We start from the raw sequence: 12378 nt of genomic DNA on the forward strand, positions 1-12378 counted from the left end.
GGAGCCAGTGTAAGGAAAGACAGAGAGGGGAGGCAGCGGCGTGAGAGGAAGATGAGTCTCGCAGCCGCATTGAGTATAGAGCGGAGGGGGACAAGGTGGGAGCAGGGGAGGCCAGAAAGAAGGAGGTTGCAGTAGTCGAGACGGGAGATGATGAGGGCATGGATGATAGTTTTGGTGGCATCTTGAGAGAGGAAGGGACGGATGCGGGCAATGTTACGGAGTTGGAAGCGACAGGCTTGGGCAAGGGATTGAATGTGGGGGGCAAATGAGAGAGAGGAGTCGAGAGTGACACCTAGGCAGCGGAGTTGGGTGACAGAGGAGATAGTGGAGTTGTTAACAACGATAGAGAGGTCATGGTGAGAAGGGAGCCTGGGTGGGGGAAAGACAATGAGTTCGGTTTTGGAGATGTTAATTTTAAGAAAGCGAGAGGACATCCAGGATGAGATGGCTGAGAGGCAGTCAGTTACACGAGAGAGGAGGGAGGAGTAAAGATCAGGAGAAGAGATGTAGAGTTGAATATCATCAGCATATAGGTGATACTGAAGACCGAAAGAGGAGATGAGATTCCCAAGGGAGGAAGTATAGAGCAAAAAGAGTAAAGGGCCAAGAACAGAGCCCTGAGGGACTCCAACAGGGAGAGGGGAGGGGGTGGAGGAAGAACCAGACGTGGATACGGAGAAGGAGCGATTAGCAAGGTATGAGGTGAACCAGGCATGGACAGAGCCAGAGAGGCCGAGTGAAAGAAGAGTTTGCAGTAGGAGGGGATGGTCCACGGTGTCGAAGGCCGCGGAGAGGTCAAGGAGGATGAGTATGGAGTAGTGACCCTTGGATTTGGCTGACAGGAGATCATCAGTAACTTTAGCCAGGGCTGTTTCAGTGGAGTGGAGGGGGCGGTAGCTGGATTGGAGAGGGTCAAGGAGGGAGTTGTCAGAGAGGTGTCTGGTGAGGCGGCTGCAGACAATCCGCTCAAGTAATTTGGAGGCATATGGGAGAAGAGAGATAGGGCGGTAGTTAGCAAGAGAGGTGGGGTCAAGATTGGGTTTCTTAAGGATAGGGGAGATAAGAGCATGTTTGAGTGAGGATGGGACAACGCCAGAGGAGAGTGATAAGTTGAAGAGGTGTGCGAGGTAGGAGCAGGCAGTAGGAGAGAGAGAGCGAAGGAGGTGGGAGGGGATGGGATCAAGAGGACAGGTAGAGGGTGGAGAGGAAAGAATAAGGAAGCAAACTTCTTCACCTGATGTGGGGATGAAGGAGGACCACAGCTGGTTGATGGCGGGAGGTGAAGCGGTGGGGATGGGGGGGAGAGTGGTGGGAGGAGGAGATGTTGCGTCTGATGGCTTCAATTTTGGAGGAGAAAAAGGAGGCGAAGTCAGACGCCGAGAGGGAAGGCGGGACAGTGGGAGGGGGGGGGGGGAGGAGGGAGTTAAATGTGGCAAAGAGGCGGCGGGGGTTGGAGGACTGAGAAGAGATGAGCGACTTGAAGAAGGATTGTTTAGCGAGGGACAGGGCAGAGCAGAAAGAGGAGAGGATGAATTTGAAGTGAAGGAAGTCAGCCAGGGAACGAGATTTCCTCCAGAGGCGTTCAGCTGTACGAGAGCACTTTTGGAGGGAGCCTTTCTCCACATCCTCCAGACATGGCCCAGCCTGATCTGGGCCATGTTCCATTGACACACTGGTGGTGCAGTGGCCATTCCAACTTGTCTGCCTGTACCCTCCTACTCTGTTATCCATTATAACTTATGGAACGGGCTTGGCCAGGTATGAGGAATATAGTTTTTTGCCCAAAATGTTTTGTGTCTCGTTAACTGCTTTTGCTGAAAAGTGTCCTGGAAGGGATTTGGCTCTCAAGGTTTCTTCCCTTTTTTTCCAGTGCCAGCTGGTGCTGCTTCAAGATCTTTTTCTGCTCATCAATTCTCTTTTTTTGGGCCCTAAACTTGCTCTTGAAGGTCATGCAGAAAGAACAGCTTTCTTTCTTTCTCTTGTGTTTTTTCATAATTTTTCTCCTAGCTGCTGTTTCAGGTAGGTGAGTGTCTTGGCTTATAGCCATTTCCCATAGATCTCCATTGCTAGTTTTACATGAAAACAACGTGGTCCATCGTATTGTTATCTCATGTTTTCACATACACCAGTTGTGGTGGTGGTAACATGATGGTAACATTCTTGTGTTCCTACATCTCCAAGGAAGTGACACTTCTCTCCTTGGTCATGGTGCGTTGTATGCAGAACTATATGTCCAAGAATACCCTACTTAAAGGCTAAAGATGGACACAAAACAACTCACCCTGGAATGTGTGGTCTCTATTCTACTTCGTTCCTTTCTTTGTGTCTCTGCTGGGCTTGTTATAAATTGTGGAGGAGCAGGGAGACGGAGATTATAGTTTAGGAGGAGGGATCAGTTATTTTTTCAGTGCCATGCTTACAAGAGTGACAAATAACCCAATGTTCTTTCCTCCAGCCTCAGAGAAAAGGATTTAACGGTAAGAATGAAATTAACTTTTTGAAAAGTAATTCAATTGAAACTGATCACTTACCATTACGGGTTCTGTTACAGTATGGTAAGTTGTCACAGTAAAGTAGTGGTGTGTAAGTATCAACAGTGAGCAGCACCATCTGTGGCCTATGCATTACTTTTTAAAATCTAAGTGGTTCGAGCAATATGATGAGGCAAAGCAAGTTCACCAAATTTACAGGGTTATTTGTCCTTTTGTATTAGTATAATAAAATGTGACACCTGTATGCGTTTCTTCTCTCGATGAATGTGGATTTAGGATTCCCTCACCTCCGACTCTTCTACATACTGCAGTCTGGGTCAAGAGATGTGCACAACTGAGCATAAGGGCTTTCAGATATGTATGTTGTGGCCTCTGCAACTAGTTAACCTGATTTCTAGCCGCCAGGACAAGGTGGTCATGTGTGCCCTGTCTCCTTGTGTACTGGTGTGTAACACTTGTGTAATGTGCAGTAAATAAGTAATAAATATGGAGTACTTGCCTTACTCTAGATTAGCGCTGGCCGGTCAGTGGTGCGGAGTCTAACGAACCCCTGGGGGTAATTGTATCAATATGCGGGTTCTTCAACACCCGCGTGTTCAGCCTCTTCCGCGATTAAATTTCAAGCGGCGCTGCATTGTAAAGGGTTAACTTCCCTTTACAATGCAGCGCCGCTTGAAATTTAATCACGGAAGAGGCTGAACACGCGGGTGTTGAAGAACCCGCATATTGATACATTTACCCCCAGGTGTTCACCAAGGACCGCCGCAAGGCGGGATGGGCTTTGCTGCGGAGGAACGCAGGTCGCGGTCCACTGGTCTGCCTCTAGAGGTAAGGATGTGGGAGATATAGCCGTGGTCAGCAAGCCGGGGTCTGGTACACTGGAGCAGAGATTAGACGTGGGCAGCAAGCCGGGGTCTGGTACACTGGAGCAGAGAAACAACGCAGTCAATCAAGCCTGGGTCTGGTACACTTGGAGCAAAGAGGTAACGTGGTCAAACAAGCCTGGTCTGGTACACTGGAACAGAGTCTGGAAGATCAGCAAGATTCACTGGAAAGCACAGGAAACGTTTAGTCAGGAACAGGAGGAAGTTGCTCTGACGCTGCTCGGGCGTCAGAGCAGAGTTTTTATAGAGCATCTTTGAATTCCCCGCCTGCCGTGTCATGTGACCGCACTGCCGAGACCCGGAAGCAGCGGAGATCGAGGCGCTGGAACGGGGACAGGTAAGTGTGTAACATGGTGCTCAGGTATTTGTGTATTGGCATAGATTCACACACAGTGAGTTGGCGAGGGCAGGCCAATTAGATGTGCAGTACCCAATCAGTGACATCCCTTTCAGACGTTGTTTCAGAACTCCTGCACTGCTCGTTCTGTCAGTGTTTCATCATGTGTATTGTGCAGCATGTAGCCTTTTATCATCAGGCTTAATCAACGCTGCAGCACTTTGCCACTTCTGTAGTTGTTACTTCTCCAGACTGACTTTCTGCATTATTTTCTCTGGGAAATGGGATAGAGGTAACAGATCATTGTGTAGTGTAGCTGTTGACCACTGACAAGGGCTTATTATTATATGCGATATTCAAATAACTGAGATGCACTTTTTACAAGTTTTGGAAATGACAAGTTACTTTGGCAAATGCCAATGTTTAATATCCCTTTTTGATACATGTTAACTTTACCTCCTTAAACCCCCATCTTTTATACCTTTCTCTAACTAAGATATGCCTACGTAGATAATCACCAACTTTGTGCTGTAGATTAAAACCCAACTCGGCACTCAACTGTAGATGGAAGAAAAGAACTTCTCCCGAGGGTGGCAATATTAAATGGGGAGGATATGTGAAAAATCAGATTTGAACACTTCAATTTTCTCTGTAACTCTCTCTTCAGATATTGTTCGATGTGCTTGCAGTAGGGAGAACTCTGTGCCATTTGTTTGGTCAGCTGGCATTGTCTGAGTAGGGGATTAAGAACAAGTTTGTTGTTTTAGGTCTCCTGTACCACTGATATTTTCAGACATGTGCATACTTCTAAAGACGTACCGCAGCTGATGCATGATTATTATTATGGGTAAAACCAAAGTAATATGAATAGTGCGAATACAACAAACTATAGACTTGACCAGTAGGTCCCTTTTGAGAAAGCCTGGCCAGTTTCCTTAACTAGCGACCCTCAGCTGAGCTATATAGGATGTTCTCATTTTGTAGGAATTTGGTGGTCTGTGAGATCTGTGCATCAGGATAGTGCCAAGGACAGCAACACGACCCTAAGGGCTCCCACATCAGTAGCACCCTTCCCTCTCTACAACCACCCATACTGGTAGTCCTTTTTTCGTATGCTTTAGTGGAGGAGGAGGTCCTGGTGTGTCTGATGAGTAGGCCCCAAGCCATGGCTTTTCCATCCCATTTTTGGGTGGCCTATGCAATCCTAAGCAAGATGGACGCAATAGGCTGTGCTGGTCCAGGTAACTTGCAACATGGAGGAGTCAGCAGCTAGGCCACAAATGCAGTATATTAAGTGGTCTATCTGTTGTGTAGGTTTTTCAGTAGTGCTTTTCCAGAAATTTTAATGCATGCTGTCTATGAAAATTTAGAAGTAAACTTTCATAGATGAAACTAGGCTATCCAGGTTTCACTCCACACGTATGGCTCAAATTATTTCTAAAATAGAGTACAGCCTTGAAATGGGAACGATAGACATGCCATACTCCACTTCGTTACAGAGGAAGCAGGTGCAAATAGAGGGTCATCTTCCTCCTTTCCCACCCACTCTCTCCTGGCTTTACCTGGTTTTCCCCCATGGCATCTTTTGGACGTTCTATGTTTCTATGATGTGCATTGCAATGTTTTTTTGTTTTTGTTGTGTCTCTTCTATTTTTAGAATGTGTGGATTTATATTTGCTGTAATACTCAGTGAGCAACCCCCCCCCCCATCTGCAAGGAGGTTCCCCCCTGTATCCCCCCTTGTTGATTCTCCTTCTTTTTTTTATGTATCCCAAATATTTTGCAAAAACTTCAATGAAAATGATTGATGAAAAAAAAAGCACTTTATAAATAAAAATAATCAACCATTGTATTTTTGTTTTCAATGGTCAATAAAATAACATACCTTACTTCTCAACTGTCCCCGATTCCATCAGGATAGTCCTGATTTTAGGGGACTATCTTGATTAGCCAAGAGCTTGTCCCAGCATGAGAAACAGCTGGGAAGTATTTCCACTCTTCACTTTAGATACATGCTGTGTGAACCAGTTAGTGTTGCACTCTTTATATAAGGTAGGATGGGAGGGAGATGTAGGTGGCTGGATAGAATTGCAAGCTATGCCCTACATGGTGCTGGCCTCGCCCACAGATGGCCACACCTCCGGTGGGACAGCACTTCTCACAACAGGCACTTTATAATTTTCAGCCCAAGCCCATGTGGCCCTTAATCTGGCCCTGTGTCTAGCCCCCCTTCACATATTAATGATTTTTGATTTTAAAGAAAGAAAAGAAAAATCAAGGGCCTGAATGGGCCGCTGTTCACTGGCTTATAGCGGCACCCTCGGCTAAATGATCACTTTTAACCAATATAATGTACTGTTGTGGCAATGCCATCTATTAACCTATGAACGTATTGCTAATTGTTAAATCAAAATGGTAACTTCAACTCATCAGGTTTGTTTTCAAAAATTAAGACCATAATTTAATAATGAGGTTAAGTATCAATCATCACTTTTCATATTCACATATCTCTTACCATACATCTCATCACGCATGTTTGATTTGTACAAATGATGACATTTGAATGAACAAAACACACAGAAAAAACAACGCTACTAGAGCGCAATATGGTGATAAACCCACTTCGATAAAAAAGGCTCCACCAACACAAACAGAATAAAGATTAATTGACATAGAGGACAGGATGAAACTATTTCCAAATATACAAATCCTTTTACAAGGCTACTCTAAAGGAAAAGATATAGAGGTTATATGATAGTATCAGTCAAGGGAAAAGCTTTAAAATGTTCCTTCAACAGAATTCCAATAATAGATGAAAAGTCTTTAGTGAAATATTCCAATGATGTACACAATTGTTTTGCGGGTAATGATGGTATTCCTCAATGGTTTTACTCAAAAGACATAAAATATATAGTGGTGGACTTCAATTGACCACGTTACTCGAGAAAGTAACGCGGCCTGCGCACTATTACCGTTACTGCCATAGAGAAGTCCAGGTCAAAACCCGGATACAGCTCTGCAGATTCTCTGTATGGTCAATCGGTGGCTGGGGATTGTAGTGACTCTTTCACGTATAAACAGAAAATCCACAAACATTAGACATGTTAAAAACATCTTCCCTAATGGATCGGATGGTAAAATTACATAAATATATGTGAAATCATAGTAATATCGATAATGACTACATAGTTATTTTAGTTAACATTTTCTTCTATTATTGGAATCCTGTTGAAGGAACATTTTTAAAGGTTTTCCCTTGCCTAGTACTATAATTGGACCTCTATATCTTTTCCTTTATTCAGCTTTGTGAAAGGATTTGTAGATTTGAAATTGATTTTGCCCTTTCCTCTATGTCAATTATCATTTTAAATTATGATATTCGATGATGATCTCTGGTGTGATTCTGATATTTGACAAATATAAATGTTATAAAATCTGAAACTCAAAAGTTCTTCATATATTTGTCATTATATTTAAATTTCTTTAAACCAACTAGGGTTTGACAATTTATGTTTTGAAATATGAAATTAGTCCCTCAAAATTGTCACATATTCAAATCTAGTAACCTCGGACTAATTTTGATATGTGGGTATTTTGCATTTCAGTGGCGCACGCAGGGGGGGTTTCTGAGTCTCTAGAAACCCCCCCCCCCGCGCTAACTAAGTGGCCATCGCGGCGCTGTCAAAGAAGCGTCCGCGGCGGTGCTGTATTGTATACAGCACCGCCGCAGACGCTTCTTAGACAGCGCCGCGGCTGCTGTATAGGACAGCGCTGGCGAAACGGAGCTGCTCTCTCTCGGTTTTTTTTTTGGGTCGGCGGGGGGGGAAACCTCCCCCCCCCGACAATCCTCCGTGCGCCGCTGCATTTGATACTTGTTTTGCTGAAACCCCAGTTAACTTATTAACAGTAGATTTATAATAGATTGAGGGTTTACTATATCCTGCAGTGTATTTTCTGTTTTAATTGTTTTTAATATTATGTGGTTGGCTTTAAGCCAGTGGTATACAAGAACATCTGGTCATTTATTTTTTATAAAAATGGATTTTAAGCCAATTCACGTTATTTATTTTAAATATCTAATATCATGTGGTTGTACAATTGAAAACCTTACAGTACAATTAGTATATTAGTCTATATGCTTTTATAGCCTAAAACCAAAATTGAAGTCTCTTTATTTTTTTTTTTTTCCAATTTGCTACTTGAGGCTGCTGATCCAGATTTGTCTGACTACACTATGCTGAAGAAACATGACTTGTGTCCTGGAAGTGCTTACAGATTCAGAGTGGCAGCAGTTAACGGACGTGGCATTGGTCCTTTCAGTGAAATCAGCCAATTTAAGACTTGCATTCCAGGATTTCCCGGAGCTCCGTCATCTGTAAAAGTCACAAAGGTGAGATGTTGAAAAGTTATGTGGGCCATGCATATAAATGTCATTAAGGGATTTTCAACCTTTAGATGACCTTCATGTATTCCTTCTGTGCTTCCAGGCTATGTATTTATATAATGATGCAAAAATTGGTCATTTTGCTGCCCCTAAATACAACATAACAGCATAGATTTATATCCAGGGAGCAGCTTGTGTTGTATCCCAGGTCAGTAAAGCTACCTGATGATATAAAAACTTGGCTAAAAGGCACTGAAGGAAGTGTGTAAGAAAGAGCATTCTTTTTAGAAAAAATGTAGAGGGCATTTACAAGCCAATAAATTAAGGTCCTGTACATTTGAAAACCCCATTTAATGCATTAGCTTTTTTTAATCTAATCTGATACATGCGCCTAAACAATAGTATGATTTTCTCTAACAGAGAAGGACTATATTTAAAATCATAATTGCACCAAAACATTCCACAATTCTCTTTCTTTGATACAGGTAAAATACAGGTTAAAATATTTGTAGAACATGTGGTTTATTACCCTAAATTATCAGTAGGCCATTACAGCTAGATGTCCTAGTGGACCCATCTTCTGATATGTCTGTAAGGAAAGTGTTTGTGCCATTTTTAAGGTTCCCTTCTTTTTGGCTGTGTTTTTGTGACAAAAGAGTGTGCCAGAAGACTGTTTTGCACCTAAGTGCGGAGGCCTCTAACCAAGTGGTCTCCCTTGCCTCCACAAATACTATTTGGCCGCCCACCTCACACAAGTCGCTATCTCCCATGCCTGCCCACGCACTAGGGTGCGGTTTGATGTAGGAGCAGACCTTTTCCATATGTCGTCTCCCTACACGTTGTTATTGCTGGACCCCAAAGACCTGCCAGCTATGTACCAACTTCTCCCTACAATTTGGTTCTAGCTCTCTGTTTGGAGATATTTTGTGAGCGCTTTCAGACTAATTGAAAATCAGAAGAGAATGGTACCTCTGTGGCCCAACCCTTCCTTTTCCCCCAGGATTAGAACCTAGAGCTTTTGCAGACTGGACCAAGTCGAACTTCAAATTTCTCCCTCAGCTCCATGATCACTTTCACCTTTCCTGTGGCTCCTTTTATCAATACCTTCAGATCCATCATCTTTATAATAGTAAGATAAATCCTCACATTTCCTGTCAACCTTCCACTCTGGACGGGGCTCTACGCAGGCAAAACGCTTCAGAGGCCTTATCTCCACCTTTTATTCTCTGTTACTCCAACATGACTTGCCGTCCAAAGAGCCTCATGAACTGTGTTGGGAGGAGGATAATGGAGAGAAGCTTGACCCTGAAGATTGATCTCATACCTACAATGCGGTTTCCAAACCCTCGATATGTACACGGATCAAAGTAAATACTTTATAAGCTTTTATTCAGATGGTAACTGGTCTCCACCAGACTCAAACAAATTTATCCATCCTCCTCTGATCGCTGTTGGCAAAACTGCAGTGATCGGGGTACTGTCTCACGTCTGTGGAGTTGTCCAAAAATTTAGACCTTCTGCAACGCCAAAGAACTGATCTATAAGATCACTTGTATACACCTCCCTCCAACCCTTTTCTATTATTTCCTTCCAAGTCTTCTCCCTGATGTAGCTAGGCAGATTTGGCAACTCGCCAGACATATCCTCACAGCGGCTAGTTACCTAGTCCCCCAGAACTGCGAAAACTCTGCGACACCACCACACACACACACCTACACACCTTTCCTCAATTATGTTTGGCAGGTGTTTAAACTTGAACGCATCATTATCCTGATTCATGATCAGCTTTTGTCTGTTTGGAATGCTTGGACTGAATTCTTCAACAACACTTATGGCTCTTGTCTTGCTATAGCTCCTTCTCCATCTCCTGAGAGCTCAGCATCTTACTCACACACCCCTCCCCCCCTCCCCTCTCCTTTTCTATCCCTCTATTAACATCTCCTACCCACCCTCCTTCTTGGTCTTCTTATTGTTTTTCTCAACAATGCAAACCTATGCTTCTATCCAGTACTTTCTAGTCATGTATTCTTTGCTCTTTGTATAATATGTACCGACCTGACTTTGTGTATGGCTATTTGATGCCTGGTTCCATGGGTCTTTACCCTTCTAGTATCCAACCCCCTGTGTTTGTTTGTTTTTATTATTGTAAAATATCTCAATAAAAATCTATTATAAGAAAAAAATAAAATTTGTAATGAAAAGCATATGTACATCAGCAAAGCATCCAGCATTGTATACATAATATACTTTTTTAGGACTGTCTGTCTTTTCTCTCATATCTATGTATTGTTCACAAAAAAGTCACCTCAAATTAAAACCTCCTGTCTACAATCATTTGATGCTGCAAAATAACCTATCCAACAGCTTTATGGTTTAGTTTCTGACATGAACAAACCAATTTAAATTATTATAAGATAAATGTATGCTTCCTTCACAGAATGCAGACTGCGTCCACATTTCTTGGGAATCGCCTTCTTCGCCTACAGGAAATATATTAGAATATTCCGCCTTCTTAGCCATACGTACTTCACTTCCTGAGGCTCAAAACCAGCTGGCGTTCGTGAAAATTTACAGTGGCCTAGAGACATCCTGCGTTGTAACAGCTGCACAGCTGGCAAATGCTCACGTTGACTGTAGCTCCCGGCCTGCTGTGGTATTCAGGATTTCTGCAAAGAATGAGAAGGGTTATGGACCAGCTATACAAGTTAGATGGCTGCAAGGTGAGTGAACACTTGTCATATTGAAATGTTTGGAAGCGGCTGGAAAGACCCGTGGTGCAAATTGTCCTGCTCATCTGTCAGAAAAGGTTTTACAGTTCCATATGAAGAAAATCTTGAAACAAGTCGATGATTACCAGAAAAAGCTCACTATAATTAGAGGTTAGCAGCTGACCACAATGTCTTTGGTTTAATTCTTTTATATGGAGAGTGTTTTGTCTGGTAATTGTTTTGAAAATGTTGTATTTTTAGTGATGTTTTTGGGAATTTTTACTTAAATTATAGATTCATCCAAAAACAAAAAAGAGGTGAAGAGCACTGAATAACAGTGTGTGACGACAGCACAAAGGTACATCTCCGTACTGATTATTACATTTCTAGAGCTTGATTGTAGGCTGATAATATTAGTGTTGCGTTAAGGACACTGTCCTCTAAATAAAGTCCAGGATCCTATCAGTTTATTAGTTTATAGAATGACCTATTCCCCAGTGTTGTGCACTTGTGGATAAAACTCAAACTGCCACTAGTGCCTCATTGCTCTATAAAGGGAGATGTTGCAAACGGCATCAAGGACTTTCTTGTACTATTATGTTGAAATCTTAATATAAATGAGTACTGAAATCCTTACTAGGACAAAACTGTAAAGGTGCTTTAACAAATCAAATGCTGTATAATACTTCCCATAGCTATTCTAGCTACATAACACACAGAAGGCAGCTCCGTCCACTTGAAAAACTCATATTACTACCTTTTCGGGTAAAAAGATTATTTTCCAATGACTAGTCAAAACGCCGACCCTGCAGTATCGCCATGTGTTTACCCTGTACAAAGGATTGCAGTAAGACACTATCTCACTATCTGAGGGTCACATTTACTGGCTTCGCTCAGATTGAACTTAAAATAAAGTGAGCAAAGTGACTTTTAGTATAGAGACATACCATATCCCCGTACAAAACTTTTTGACCTTTAAACAAAAAATATGACGTAAGAGTTCCATTAATGGCACAAAAGTTCTATCAACAATTTTTTGCACTTTAGTAATGCCGTTTTTATCTGAAAAAAATGTAACATATAAAGTCTTACAGAGTAGTATAATATACACCGACCAGCCACAACATTAAAACCTAATATTAATATTAGACTAATTAATATTAGCCTAATATTGTGTAGATCCCCCTTGTGCCACCAAAACAGCTGACATTTCAAGGCAAGAACTCCACTAGACCTCCGAAGGTGTCCTGTGGCATCTGGCACCAAGAAGTTAGCAGCAGATCCTGTAAGTCCTGTAAGTTGCGAGGTGGGGCCTTCATGGTCTTCATTGTTTTTCCAGCACATCCCACAGATGCTCCATCGGATTGAGATCTGGGGAATTTGGAGGCCAAGTCAACACCTTGATCTCTTTGTCATGTTCCTCTAACCATTGCTGAACAATTTTTGCAGTGTGGCAGGGCGCATTATCCTGCTGAAAGAGGCCACTGACATCAGGGAATAAGGTTGCCATGACAGGGTTTACTTGGCCTGTAACAATGTTTAGGTAGGTGTTATGTATCAAAGTAACATCCAC

At 42.6% G+C, this 12378-nt stretch overlaps 1 protein-coding gene across 1 annotated transcript in view; it reads left to right on the forward strand.

The window, feature by feature from the left end:
• Positions 1-12378, forward strand: part of HCFC2 (host cell factor C2) — a 67123-nt gene that overhangs the window by 44756 nt on the left and 9989 nt on the right. The window contains exons 13-14 of the mRNA XM_075209297.1: positions 7918-8103; positions 10535-10817. Of these exons, the coding sequence (XP_075065398.1) occupies positions 7918-8103; positions 10535-10817 (469 nt within the window). The remainder of the gene's footprint in view (positions 1-7917; positions 8104-10534; positions 10818-12378) is intronic.

This window comes from Mixophyes fleayi, chromosome 4, assembly GCF_038048845.1.
Source record: "Mixophyes fleayi isolate aMixFle1 chromosome 4, aMixFle1.hap1, whole genome shotgun sequence".
NCBI classification, from domain to species: domain Eukaryota; kingdom Metazoa; phylum Chordata; class Amphibia; order Anura; family Limnodynastidae; genus Mixophyes; species Mixophyes fleayi.